Genomic DNA, 15,117 nt, shown 5'->3' with positions numbered 1-15,117 from the left:
TCGATGAGGACTGGAAAACTACCTTAGCAGTTGCTAAATATTTAGCTGTTGTAAGAGGGCTGAATTTTTTTTTTTTTTTATAGAAAGTTTTTATTTTATTTTCCAGAATTGAAGAGTTGAAGACAGTAAGATACATGCAATCTACATTGTTAATACAGAAAAGGAGAGCTATACTCTTCATTTGATACACTTGGTTCCCCATTTTTAATCCCTTTTGTAAATAGTTCAGGTAAGGGCCCCATTGTTCTTGAAAGACCTCTTAGTGTCAGTTTGACTATCTTGGTAAGATCAGCTAGTTTATTCACCCAGTCTTCTGTCGAGGGTAGTTCTTACGTTTTCCATTTCTTGGCCAATTCTAGTTTTTCTGCCGTCGTCGCATAGAAGAAGAAGCTCTGTATGTGGGTTAGGAAGCACTGTGGAAAAACATTTTGGTTCCCTGTTTCAATCTTAAAAACCCTCTTCTCTCCATTTAAGATTATAAACTGGCTACAATATTATGGACTTTTACCCAAAGCTTATAGACTTTTTATAGACTTTTTCACGTTTGCACCACATTTAAAAAGAGAAGTCTACCTTGTTACCATCATTTCAACATTTGTTTGCATAGTTTCTGATAGTTTTAACAATCATAAACAGTTTATACTTAACGTAGTCCTAGAGCCCTCCACATTTTCACTAGAAAAAGGGAAAAAGGAAAAAAAAGAATAAGCCTGCTTAATTGTACAGAAAGAAGAGAAACAAATATGTATAAGTATACATTGTTAATACCAGAAATAATAAAATGGAGTCTTCATTAATTAATAGAATAGATTTTTCGTTAGTTATATTTACACCTCCTCAGTTAAAAACCTTCTTTTAGTTATGCATTAAATTTAGGCTGAAAGTCACTACAGAGATATGCTAGATAATTCAAATTCAGCTATCATAGGAAATCTAAAACCCCACACTATAATATAAGCCCATTCCATTAGGTGTCTCCTTTTAGTTATGCTTTGATTTTGAGCTAGTAGGCAGTGCGAAATTAGGTTTAATAATACAGATTCAGCTTACTTAAAAGATCTTAGACCCCAGATTAACTTCTTAACTAGTTATATTGCCTATATGGCTACATACAGGAGGTAAAAGAGGAAAGGAATTTCGACCACTATGTTGCATTTCCATTCCCCAAGCTTCTTAAGGAGGTCTCATTTCGAGGCTTATTACGTCTTGTAGCTCCCGTTGACTAATGTTCTGTCCTATTGGTCTTTGGCTGGGAAAGTACAGTTGTAGTCTTTCCCTCGAAGTATACATCGATAAATCTTGAAGCAGTTGTACCTCCTGGACTCCAATATCAGTACAGATGTTTTTCCATGAAGCTCCTTTCAATCGATTGCTTTCACCGCAGATCCATATGTCTTTCTTGTGTATTGTTGCTTTGGAGTGGCTATATATCTTCTCAGGTAGGGTGTCCTTATCTGAGCTGCAAGACTCTGACATCCCCTTTTCCATCTCCATAATTTCAGATTCCTCTTCTGCTGGTAATTTTCCATCTTGTTTAAAGCTATCATCAGCCACTACCATTGGTTCATCATTCCTGTTAGAGACTTCTTCCTTAATGCCTTTAAACTCCATGAGCATATTTTTAAGTGAACCATTTAGAGATTCTTTCAGGTCTTGTGTTTGTTTATCTAGAAGATATGCAAATTTTTTAAACGAAAACATGTTCCAGGTTTGGAATTTTGTTAATCAATTATGCATATGTTGTTTCCAAAATATATTTGCAATTTTGCAGATAGCCAGTAGAGGTCCTACAGAGTCCTAACGAAAGCAACAGTCTGTTTTGAATTAAAGGAATGTTTCTAGAGCTTAGTTCTCGCGAGATTCCACGGCTCTAATCTCTCTTATCTTCGAAGACCAAAAACAGATATAATACTTATTAGTTTGAGTTGATTTAAGTCCTTCTTCGCTTAGAAAAGAAAATTAGCCTGCCTCATGATGAGGTGGCATCAAGCAGAGCCAGAAACGGGGGGGAAAGTATAGACGGAGAAGCGGAAAAGCACTTGCATCTCTGCGTTGATTAATGACTCAATATCTTGGAATTTGGCTGCTTCACCCCCTCAGTGGTAATAAATCCTGTCACTCTGGCTTGTTTGGATTAGCGAGAGCAACTCTCCACGCCGAGAGTTCATTCCAGGGAAGAAGGTGCCGAGGGAAACCCCACTCACTGTTTGTAGGCTCGATCTGATGTCTGCCAGATGTTTTCGCTCCGGAGTTGTAGTGAGTTGAAGGTCTTGCTGGGAGGTGTCCAATTATCTTGGAAGATTAAAATAAGCTTTGTAGATTGCAGAGTTGAAAAAAGAAGAAAAGGAAAAAAGATTTTAAGATGGCGGACGGCGCTTGCTGGACCCTGTGCACACTGAGCTTACGTTCCAGTGGGAGATTAATTTCCCTGCGGAACAGAGAGGCCCCAGAGATTCACAAGGAATTCCTGAGAAGATTTATGGTTGGGTTAGCGTACCCAAAACCCGATTCTGTCAATCACAGCAGTGATTGACCCTCAGTGGAACAGGAGCTCGAAGTAATCGAGCTATCCAAGTGCCATGGCTCCGCCTCTTAGTCTCAAGAGGGCTGAATTTTGATCTGTTCAAGACCTTTGAGCTAGAAGAATAGTAAGATAAGAAAATATAAAAGGTTGGATCCTGATCCAGCCAGTTTACCCAGTCAATCCCCCACAATTCCCCTTCTTGCTGTAGCCCCCTTTTCCATCTGGCTTTTGTATGTGCAAGTCCCATTAACTCCAGCATAGCTGTCTTTGGTGGCTAAAGGGGACCCTTCCTTCATGTTATCACTAACAAGTGTTAATTTAATACAACCAATAAACTTTTAAGACTTTTATCTTGCAAGATTCTTACATGGGTATTTCAAGACAAAGATTAAAGAGACATGAAAGTAAATAAATCATGGCTGAACACTAAAGAAATGCGCATCGAGGCTTTCTGGATTTTCTTTTCTGATGGCAACTGTTTGGGCTGTATTAAAAACTTCAGGGGGTGTACAGTAATGTGATCTGAAGGAATTCCTCCGAAGGTCTAATATGGCCCTTTAGAACTCAGCTCGTCTAAATACTTATCAATTCTAATAAAATTATAAATTAGTTTCCTTTATTTTTTTAATTGGGCAGAGGAAATTTGGAGATCTTGAAGTATGATTCTCAAATTTGTACCTCATAAAATAGTAAAAGTTACTGGTATTAACTATATTATACTATTGTAAAATATTTTTTTCTTTTCTTTCCTTTCAAGAGATGGATGTGCCGTGGCTCACAGCTCAGAGACATCAAAAATGTGACTCCAAGAAGCCTGACAAGCTAGATTCCGAAGAAAGTTTTATGGCTAGCTTTTCTAGCCCAGAGTTGAAAATCAGACCTTCAGCTGCCTCCCACGTTTGGCAATCAGAAAGTGAAAAGCAATTCACAAAGTCTGCCAAAGGAAAATGTGAAGATACAAACAAATCCAAAACTAAGGTTACCAAGTTGATGAAAACCATGAAACCTGAAAATCCAAAAAAAATAGTAAAACAGAACTCTAAAGATTCTGTAGTCTTGGTGGGCTACAAATGTTTGAAAGGTGCAGTGCCAGAGGACACCACTAAATGCTTTGAAGGCATTCCTTCCTGTAGCCAGAAGGAAGGCCTGGACCCCACAGGAAGTGGACATACTTGTGACACAAAGATCTTCATGACTCAATTGAATCAAAAAGAGCTTAGAAATTTGTCATCTAGGGGTGAACAAAGCTCTGCTAAACTGGATAGGCATGAAGAAAGCCAGTGTACCTCAATCATTTCTCAGTCTGCAGATTCAATCAATTTTGGTAAACCTGACACCCCCCAAGCAAGCACTGGGGATAGGGATACTCATGGGGATAGCACCCCAGCATCCAGAAGTACTGTTGGAGACTGCACATCAGGAGTTAGAAAAATAGAGGTAAAACCTTACTGTAAGAATCTTCATGGGGGTGAAAAAGTGTTTGTTCGTATTGGATCACAGATAGAAGGTCTGCAAATTCAACCCTACAGGGAGAATGTACAGGAACTCACCTTTGAAAGTTCAGACTATGAAAAAAGATCAAAATCAGAAGAGGAGCGACTGCTTGACAAGGATATTGTGCAAGGAACAGATTTACAGTGTACTGAGGATGTCTTGGCAAGGGTCAAAATCAACCAGCCCAGTCTTTCTATGAAAGAAGCTCATGGTACAAATGTAAGTGGAGATGTACTAAAACTGCCTGATGTGAGTGTGACCTGTGCATCCTCTAGATTTTCAGATTCTGGCGTGGAAAGTGAGCCAAGTTCTTTTGCACTGCACCCAGGTTCAGATGTGGCGTTTGAAACTCCTCAAGGGCACAGTGGGTGCAGCAGTGAGAGACTAGTGCCCCAGTTTTTGCTCAAGCCAGATTGCAATGTCAAACCCCCCCTAGAGAGTCACTGTACAGAGAGTACAAGTGCTGTTAGTGAAATACAGTCCTCCTTGACATCAATAAATTCTCTGCCTTCTGATGATGATCTTTCCCCTGATGAAAACTCAAAGGTGACTGTTGTACCTGAGTGCCAGTTAAGTGACAGCAAAACTATATTGGACCTGGGAGCAATTGATTTGTCAAGATGTGATGACACTAAAGAACCAGATATTTTGCCACAGTGCGATTTGTTTTCTGGGCAGTTAGACAGTGAAACTACACTTCCAGCTTCATCACCATCAAATATAAAAAGTCCTTTACATCTCGTTTCAGATGATGATATATCTGCAGATATGAACGCTTACAGCTCCCAATCAAATATTGGCACCATTTGTGAAGATTCCCTAAGGTTGGAGAAAGATTTCCACACTGTAGGGAAAATAAATGAAATACCTTCAGGTGTTCTTTATCCAGGGGAGTCCTGTGTTATTTCAGGTTCTGTATCTAGTTGTGCTGAATGTGTAGAAATGAGACCAAGTGAAGGAAGTCTTGGTGAACCTGTACAGCTAAAGCAAATGACTGATGATTTGACAGCTGGAAAAAATGAAAGCCTCACAGGTGTGAACACCTTGTCATCAGAGGGAACTACTGATATGCTGAAGCAAGGATTTATTGAAAACTACTTTGGCAATCAAAGTACTGCTGATCTCTCCTGTGGGTATTCTGTAGACGGTAGTACTAATCTCGGCCCGCAAAGGGAAACAATGCCATCAGAAGATGACGATGATGATGATGAACAAGATCAAGACATGGTTGAAAATGGCTATTATGAGGAAGCAGAGGACAGTAATTTAGATGGAGCTACAAATGATGATTTAGAAGAGACTCTTGGGCTCACAAGTGAGAGAAGTTTAAGAACTGAAACAATAAATAGTGAACTTCTTAAGTATGGGAACAGTATGGCTCCACTTTGTACTCCAAGCAGCTTGGCATTTCCCTCTTCGTTAAGAGGATATCCATGTAGCACATTATGGTCTTCAAAGGACAAAACGAGTGGGATTCTGAAGCAACCTTGCAATATGTCCTCCAGCACAATTTCATCCATGTCCTGGTATGAGTGCATCCCTAAACCTCAACAGCTAGCGTAAGTGATTATTTAAATCGGTTGTTTTTAAAGTCGTTATTTGTGGACAAGTAAACTAGAGCTGTATTCAGACATCACTTTAAATTGGCATGTGCATAAATATGGCTTGTTTCTGTGCCCTTGCATGTGCATGGTTCATCCTTCATAACCCCTGCAGAGACTTCTGGTTACAAGTTAACCAGACTAAGTTTGCTTTCCATAAATTGGAATTCTAAACACGGATTTAGTTCTGATTTAGAACTGTGTGTGGCAGGGGAGGGGGTAGCCACTAATGCCATTACTATGGACAAATTCATATGTCATGGGTAATTAGGAACCTTTTTTGAACAGGGTTCTCTGTGTGAGGAACCAGGTGTGAGTACAGTAACAAACCAGTTTTGTGTCACTTTAAAGTGACATCTGATGCCCACCATGGTGTGTTTCTTCTATAACTGTTTCATTTATGTAGATTCTTTTGCTTAGCAGTTTCCTCATTACAATGTTGTAAGTTTTTATAACTTAGAAGGAATAAAGACCATGACTGCAGCCTACTGGTGTGGAGGAGGGGAATGAATTCAAAATGGAACTTTAAAGGGCAGGAAAAATGTTAGAATGTGAATGGAACCCACACTTGCTTGTGAACAAAAGATGGTTAGATAGGAATTGTAATTGGTTTTTATGTATGGCATAACAATAGAAATTGTTCTTGTTGCTTTGCAGAGTGTATGATAGCCACAAATGTTCTTATGGCTGGGTTGTGTTCTATTCTTAAATATGTAATCCATTGAGCAGCATTCGTTTTAAGTTGCTTTACCCTACTATATAATTCTGTTTATTTACTTAATTTCTACTGTGCTTTTCTCCCCATGGGGGACCCAAAGTGGCTTACGTCATTCTCCTCTCCTTCAGTTCATCCTCATAATAACCCTGTGAATTAGGTTAAGGTAAGAGTGCGTGACTGGCTCAAAATCACCCAGCAAGCTTCCATGGAAAAGCGAGATTTGAATCTGGGTTTCCCAGGTTGTAGTCTGACACTCTAACCATGGCACCACAATTTGCGGCCATGCACATAAGAACTTTATCTGAAAAAAAAAGAGAACAAGAAAAAGAAAGGTAAAATGATAGAAGGAAGAGAGAATGACAGGAAAAAATGGACTAATCTCCATTTTCAATTGCTTTTATATGCCCCTCCTTCACCTGTTTATGTTTAGGGAGGACTTGAGCACCTATGTCAGCTTCATATTCTTAACCACACAGAAACTCTTGTTCCCATGATCACTATTTCCCCACTGCACCATATATGTTTGGGTGCATGCATATATACGTTCAGTTTTCTGCTCTGAAATACTGTTTTTTGTTCATTTTTTTGAATTGAAAATTAAAGAGGGAGAAATTTGTTTTGTTTCTGTTTGTTTCAGGTTCTTCCAGGCTAAAGAGGAGATGAAGCAGCTTAAGCTCCCTGGATTTATGTATAGTGATGTTCTCGGCTTGGCATCTTCAGTACCTTATTTCAGTACAGAAGAGGAGGAAAGTTCAGAAGATGGAATACATCTCATAGTCTGTGTGCATGGCCTAGATGGTATGCTGTGGCAGCTGATAATGGATTAGGAAACAGTTGGGAATTCTAGATCAAGTCTTGGTTTAGATGTGAGAATTCTGCACTAAACCGTAATGAAAATAGATTCATTCAAGTTTATTAAGAGCCTCCCTTCATGCTGTTATTCAGTAAGAACCTTTTTAGATTACTGCTTTTATTTTAACTCTTTTTAATTAGGAAATTGCATACTTTTGATATAACATTCAGCTTAAATGAAATGCCGGTAACTGTTGTTTACATTGGTTATATTAGATATATTTAGGGTTAAATATAAAACAGCATAAGAATGGCAACTAAATCTCCAAGTCTCAGCAGAAATGCTAAATCTAATTTAGTACAAGAAGAGAATCTTGTATATACAACAATTTTAAAGCCTAATTACCACGAGATATCATTCAAGCCTATACAGTTGAGGCTCAAAAGAATTTTTATTTTTTAAATGTTGATATTTTGACAATAAGTTGATGCTGTACTCCAGGATTAAGTTATTCTTACTACTATTTAAAAGAACCTCTTCCATTCAGTATAATTTATCTGTTATTTTCCTGATACCTCTTTCTGTTTTGTCTTCAATAATGGATTTGATTTCCCCCCCCAAAATTGAAAGGTAAATAATGTTTAGAAAAATTGTGAGGTTCTAGACTTATTAGTATGGCATGAAAATTTTACTACTGTTTCAGTGCATAACTTTCACTAATGACAGATAGCTAGCTTGACTATTACCTTATATATTTATTTTTATCCTACCCTTCCCCCAAGAACTCCAGTGATATACTTCTGTGGCAGCTATGGGGTGAGAAAGAGGGGGAGGCAACTGCCTTCTGGACTGAAGAATGGCCACACAAACTCACTCTACTATAGATTCTTTGCACCCCAGCTGCTTACAATCAAAAAAGGAGACAGAAGTTTAGAATAAAGGATTGGTAACATGTAAGCTGTGTGTTCTGCCAAATAAAAGCCTGGCTAAACTGGCGCACATTTCCAGAGCCATGAAATCCCTATCCAAAGGGGAAAAGGTTTTTTTTTTTTTCACTGCACTTAAGCTATGGCTGGCTCAACCCTTTTCAACTATTGGAGTTCTGTAGACTTTGACTGGCTGACAATCACTTGGATTTCCATGAGCCCTAAATCATGATTGAATTAGAACCCTAGAGGAGAGGTGGGAGCTTGAAGGATGATTGGCACAACATTATTTTCCCCTCCACCATTTTGTTCTCAGAATTGCCCACTGAGAAGGTTAGGTTCAGAAGGGCTGGCCCAAATTCACTGACCAAGGTTCATGGTTAAGTAGGTCTCCCTGATCTAAACACAGCACACTATGCTGGTTGTCTTAAGGGACACTCCATGTGGTCCAGAACAGAGTTTAATCCTCCCTTCCACTGCACAGTCTATATCCTTAGTAGCTTGATAATAATTTAGCAATATTCTTCAGAGTAAAAACAAAACAATCCTTGAGTTGCATATTAAAACACTCAAAATCCAGGTATTTAAGACTAGTTTTGACATAGATTTCTCAACAAAAGAGAAGATTTTGTTTTAAAATACTGCCTTGTCTGGTTAATTCAGCTTTTGGTTATAGCTAAGCAAACTTATTAACCAGGGATCATGAATTTTGAAAGGACATAAATCAGTATTTTAATTAGCATATTATAATTTCTGAGCATCAACCTTCTTTATGCCTGATCTTTGGTTCTTTATTTTAGGTAATAGTGCAGATTTAAGACTAGTAAAGACTTATATTGAACTTGGCCTTCCTGGAAGTCGTATAGATTTTCTGATGTCTGAGAGAAATCAGGTATGTGCAGGACCTGAAAATTCATTTTTGAACCCTTGATAAAATATTTGGTTTAACATTGGCTTTATCCCTTCAAACTGTTTGAATGTTTTTAACTGGCATAATCTTATATGTAATCAACCATGATGGAGCTGCCCTGACAAAGCTGTCTAGGTTCCGCAGGGCCTGCAAGACGGAGCTCTTCCACCAGGCATTTGGTTGAGGCTGGGGCAAGGGGAGGGGAGGGTTGACTGGAGTTTCGATCAAGGGTCGCACCCTAGCCAAGCATCTCAGGACTATAATTATAACTTAGAGTCAAGTTATATTCTGGCTGGATTTAGTAGAGTAGGGTTGGGATAGATTGCTTCTCTACCATCTTATGGGACACTATATTTACTGTTCTGCTGTTTTAATGGGGTTTTGCAGGATATTGTTTATGGTTTTAATTGTTAGCCATCTCAAGGTGATAAAAGTTGTGAGGTGGGATACAAATCCAAACATAACTAAATAAATAAATAAACAAACAAACATCCGAACTGCCATATGCACAGCCACAGAATCATAGAATCATAGAGTTGGAAGGGGCCATATAGCCCATCTAGTCCAACCCCCTGCTCAACGCAGGATCAGCCCTACGCATCCTAAAGCATCCAAGAAAAGTGTGTATCCAACCTTTGCTTGAAGACTGCCATGATTAGGAGCTGATAATTAAACCCAAATCATGAGGAAATATCGGATGATCAGAATATTATTTGTTCTTCTCGTTGCTTTACCAAAAGTAGGTGAAGAGGAATGTAACTTTCCCACCTCCTTTCTCCCATGGCAGTTTATGTATAGCATTGGGTATGATGTGGCAGTCTGCAGGGAGAGAGGAGAGTGTCAAAAATTGCCACCACTATTATCCAAGCTGTTGTTTGGTAAAATAATTTGCTGGTTCAGATACCTATTTGTCTGCCATTCATATCAACTGAATGCAACAGGTGTAAATGTTGCTGTGAAGATCTAACTAACCATATCACAAAATACCTTATTTCTCCTCCGTGTCTCTGAAATGCCTTTTCTTGGGATGTCATTTTCTTTGATGCTGGATCATATACGTATTATACTTGGCACTTACTGAAAATTAACGTCAATCACAAAACAACTTGTTCATGTGTATTTAATATTTTCTTCTGCAGAATGATACATTTGCTGATTTCGATTCCATGACAGATCGCCTTCTGGATGAGATAATACAGTACATTCAAATTTACAATCTAACAATTTCAAAAATCAGGTAACTGTTCTGATGCACTGTGATTATAGAACAAGAAAGTCTAGCTGAAATGTGTCCCTGTAATCCTGGACTTCATGGCTGAAGTGGAAGGCCAGAGAAAACTGTACAGCAGTGGTCCCCAACCTTTCTGAGGTTGGGGACCGGCAGGGCATTGGGGCGCGGCCCGCGCCCATGCATCGGCCGCGCCCGCGGGCCTTGCCCGCATGGGCGCGGCCCAGCCCCGATTCCTTCTCCCCGCCCTCCCGCAGTAAGAAGCTTCCCAGCCGCAAGCTTGCAGCCTGGGAAGTTTTTTACTGCGGGGGAGGGCGGGGAGAGGGAGCCGCGGCCCGGCGCCGGGCCGCAGCCCGCAGGTTGGGGACCACTGCTGTACAGAACTAAAAGCTGCTCCACAGACTGTGTTTTTCTTATATAGATATAGAAAAAAATGTGTTTATTTTTGTATGGAAGGTCATGCACATCTCTTTATGCACAGGAAATCTGCAGTTGATGGCAATTACACACAAATGTACACACAAATAGCAAAGCCTGTTTTTAAAATGAACTATATAAGGATGGGAAGGTTCCTGCAGAGGAGGAATGGTGAGCTTGCCAGTTAGGCTGTTGGGCTTTGCAGGAGCTCCACCATCCCCTGCTGACCCACCCTAGCATCCCTGCTTGCACAGAGCACGGAATACCAGGCAGCGAGCTGGGATGCACAGGCCCCACGAGCTGCTTCAGCAGTGAGTAGGCTTGGATGTGCAGTGTAGCCACCACACAGCAGTCCTGTAGGCTTCCATCTTTACAGCCCTGCTACTGCAGAGCACGGAGGGCCAGACAGCAAGCTGGGGCGGACGGCCCCCATGGTCTCTCCACGCAGTGAGGAGGCCTAAGCTCACGGTGTGGTCACCACACAGGAGCCCTGCCCCCTTTGGCTGTTGCCCTAATGCCCTTTCTTCTGCAGAGCTTGGAGGGTCAGGTGATAAGGTGCACCAGATGGCCCCCCCGAGCTCTTCCCCCAGCCAGGAGGCTTGGGTGAGTGTAGCAGTGTGTGGCTGGTCAGTCCTCCCCAGCTCTTGGGCTCACCTCCTGGCTGCTTTTCTTCCTGCCACAAAGTGCCAGGAAGCAGCACAGAGAAAGAGGTGGAGCCAGGGGGATAGGGAAGAGTCTTTGATTGGCCCTCAGTCAGGGAGAGCTCTTCCACCATTGGGTGAATGCTCCCCCAGTGAGGGCCAATTAAAAGTGACATTGTTGTAAGGACAGTAAGGTTTTTATATATAAAGAAGATTGTGAAGTCAGATGTGCGATACCCAGAATTTTTCTTTTATCAAGTGGCCTAAACTGCTAATTCTAGCAAGTAAATTGGTAAGAAGTCCATCCAAGAAGTAATTCAAGGGTTTCATAATACTAAATGAAATAGTTTTTAATATATCAGAATTAGAAAACCAGATTCAGTGGGAAAGTTAGATAGCAATAACATAAAGACAAAAATACACATCATTCAAATACATTGCTGAGGGCCCATTTAGAACATACAGTTCTGATCATACAACCCCAAAAAGATATCGTATGGCTGAGAAAAAGCAATTAAAATGATTAAGGAGTTGCTAATCTTACCCTCTGAAAGTTAGACTCCTTTTTTAGAGTAAGCTAAAGACATGATAAATATCTGTAAAGTTATGACTAATGAGATAGACAGAGCAGAAATATATTTCTTTCTCACCCAGTGAAGTTGATTGATAGCTGGGTGAGCATAGACAAGGAAGGCAATTCTTCAGTAATAATTAAATTATGGGTTTTACTGCTAGAAGATATGGCGATTGCCATTGTCAGTAGATTGGATGACTTTTTTAAAGGATTAGATAAATTCATTAAGTACAGTTCTATCTATTTTCCATGCTAGCCAAATGAAGTGATTTGTTTCTGTATACTAAATACTGGGGACACGAAGAAGCTTGTTTTCCCTTTGGGGGGGGGGTGGCTTTTATAATCTATTGCTTTACCAGAATTTCAGCTGGAACACAGCATTCCCACCTTGAAAAAGATGGAAGAAAGAAAGCAGGAAGATTGAATGGTTTTCTATGATACTGTGGGAGGGTCTGAAACTAAAATTATGTGAACAAGATGGTTTTTATATCTCAAGTAAGAGAAGGGAAAACGTACACCAGTGTTCTCTCTCCTTTCTTTCTTGGGAGCTAATTTCCACAATCATCAGATCTGTGGTAACCATTTTAAGCACTTTGAAGATCTATCCATATTATTATTTGAATGGTAATTTAGAGGCAGTTAAGTAAAATGTTTAGGCCTGTCCTTTGCAAACTTAAGATAATGTGTAATTTTTTTGCAAAATATTCTAAAAGCTCATACAGTGTTGTTTTTCTATTTTGCTCAGTTTTATTGGTCATTCATTGGGTAATTTAATAATCCGATCAGTGCTAACAAGACCTAGATTTAAATATTACCTCAGCAAACTTTACACCTTCCTGTCTCTGTCTGGGCCACATCTTGGGACCCTCTACAACAGCAGTGCTCTTGTTAATACAGGTACATTTTTTGTTTTTAATATTCTTGTTGAAAGTGCAAAAAAATTGTGATCTAATTGGATGTGCAGACTTTCCTCTTGGTCTCGGAAATCAATGTATGAATAGATGCTTTGGATTAACAAGAGAACTGGGCAGCTAGCTTTCCACAAAGCTTAAAATTTGGAAATGATGCTCATATATTTATGATGGACTTATCCTGCAACAAAAACCATAGTGGAATAATGTTTCAGGAGCATAAAATTTGACTTAGAACCTTGAGAAAAATGGAAATACAGTTTAGAGATTATATGATTGTGGCAGATAGAACTCATTATCCAAAATGAACATAGTAGTGTAATACCACCAGACTCTTAGTAATGTCTAATATTACAAATTAAATTTGTTTTCAGATATAAAACATTTACTCAAAAATGAATTCATTATTATATTTTAGTTTGTTAGAATGTCTGCAGGATTAAAAGAAATATTATGAAATAAAAATGTTTTTGTATTGTTGTGTACATAAAAATACAGGGCTCTGGTTTATGCAGAAGTGGAAAAAGTCAGGGTCTTTGTTGCAGCTGACCTGCCGAGATCATTCAGACCCTCGGCAAACCTTCTTATACAAGCTTAGTAGAAAAGCAGGTGAGCAGGTTTTATATTCATTTTGCAAACAAATGCATGTAAAAATATATTTTTAAACTCTACAATATATTGAAACGTTTAAGAATATTACGAATGTTACTTTTAATGAACTGTATGCTGTCATTTATTCCTTAATATATTTATGTTAGAACAATTTGGCTAGTTCATAAACATAAAGATGCTTTGTTCCCTGTAGTTTTTTTCAGTGTAATTTCAATTGTAGCAGATTTTCTTAAGCATTTGCTGAATTCATTAATCAAATAGCATTTGATATTGAAAGGACAGAGAATTAAAGGCATAAAGGGTTAATTGGTTAAAACAGAACACTGATAGTTTCGCTTTTTATAACTGGTCTTTAAAAATGGGAAACTAAATTAGATACAAGGCTGAACAGGTTTACATTAGAGGGAGTGTGTATGGGGTTTTAGATAAGGGGGTGGTGGTGGGTAATTGTTAATTCACAGCCTACTTATTATGATCCCATAGGGCTTACAAGGTGAAAGACATTCAGTCTAGCACATCCAAGCCTGTTTGTGTGGGGAGTTCATTCTTCATGCAATTAAATGTTTGGTGGGGTATGCTGGGTTTCCAGGCCCCTGCAGAGCAGCCCAGCACATCCTGAGTGCAATCAGCTGTCTGAGCCTGCCATTTGGCTGCCATTTGGCTTTCTCCTGCTTTTAAGCATGGAGAAGCAAAATGGACCAGCATGAATCAGGGGGTTGGGTCCTGGGGGTTCAGGAACACCCTGAACTGAACTGGTCCATGCCCACCCTACTTAAGAATCTGGTTGGAGCCACTGGCAATATTAGAATCATAGAATCATAGATTTGGAAGGGGCCACACAGGCCATCTAGTCCAGCACCCTGCTCAACGCAGGTTCAGCCCAAAGCATCCTAAAGCATCCAAGAAAAGTCTGTATCCAACCTTTGCTTGAAGACTGCCAGTGAGGGGGAGCTCACCACCTCCTTAGGCAGCCTATTCCACTGCTGAACTACTCTGACTGTGAAATTTTTTTCCTGATGTCAAGCCTATATCATTGTACTTGTAGTTTAAACCCATTACTGCGTGTCCTTTCCTCTGCAGCCAACGGAAACAGCATCCTGCCTTCCTCTAAGTCAGTGGTCCGCAACCTTTCTAAGGCTGCAGACCGGCGGTGGTGGGGAGGGCAAACGCGCATGCGTGGCCCTGCTTCCCTCTCCCTCATTCCACAAAACAAAGCTTGCTGGGCCGCAAGCTAATCGGCCACTTTTGCAGCTGATTTGCTTGCAGCCTGGGAAGTTTCTTACTGTGGGGGGGGGGGGAGAGAGGGAACTGCGGCCCAGTGGTTGGGGACCACCGCTCTAAGTGACAACCTTTCAAATACTTAGAGGGCTATCATGTCCCCTCTCAACCTCCTTTTCTCCAGGCTGAACATTCCCAAGTCCTATTTTCATAGGGCTTGGACCCTTGGCCCCAGATCATCCTCATCGCTCTCCTCTGTATCCTTTCAATTTTATCTACGTCCTTCTTGAAGTGAGGCCTCCAGAACTGCACACAGTACCCCAGGTGTGGTCTGACCAGTGCCGTATACAATGGGACTATGACATCTTGTGATTTTGATGTGATGCCCCTGTTGATATAGCCCAAAATGGCATTTGCCTTTTTTATCGCTGCATCACACTGCCTGCTCATATTTAGCTTACAATCCACAAGTACCCCAAGGTCTCGTTCACACACAGTGTTACTTAGAAGCATATCCCCAATCCAGTAGGCATGCTTTTCATTTTTCTGA

At 40.1% G+C, this 15,117-nt stretch overlaps 1 protein-coding gene across 11 annotated transcripts in view; it reads left to right on the top strand.

The window, feature by feature from the left end:
* The window catches only part of FAM135A (family with sequence similarity 135 member A), an 83,790-nt gene that overhangs the window by 64,790 nt on the left and 3,883 nt on the right, over positions 1 to 15,117 (top strand). For 9 of the 11 annotated variants that reach the window (XM_077307488.1, XM_077307505.1, XM_077307497.1 and 6 more), the window contains 6 exons: positions 3,282 to 5,577; positions 6,975 to 7,135; positions 8,857 to 8,948; positions 10,106 to 10,203; positions 12,572 to 12,723; positions 13,236 to 13,346. In XM_077307488.1, the coding sequence (XP_077163603.1) occupies positions 3,282 to 5,577; positions 6,975 to 7,135; positions 8,857 to 8,948; positions 10,106 to 10,203; positions 12,572 to 12,723; positions 13,236 to 13,346 (2,910 nt within the window). Of the gene's footprint in view, positions 1 to 3,281; positions 5,578 to 6,974; positions 7,282 to 8,856; positions 8,949 to 10,105; positions 10,204 to 12,571; positions 12,724 to 13,235; positions 13,347 to 15,117 lie in introns of those variants that run through there. The other 2 variants (XR_013226147.1, XM_077307520.1) reach the window with 2 other exon arrangements.

The sequence above is a fragment of the Paroedura picta genome, chromosome 1 (assembly GCF_049243985.1).
Source record: "Paroedura picta isolate Pp20150507F chromosome 1, Ppicta_v3.0, whole genome shotgun sequence".
Classification (NCBI taxonomy): Eukaryota; Metazoa; Chordata; class Lepidosauria; order Squamata; family Gekkonidae; genus Paroedura; species Paroedura picta.
Note: the sequence above shows the minus strand (reverse complement) of the source record. Positions and strands in the feature narration are given on the sequence as shown.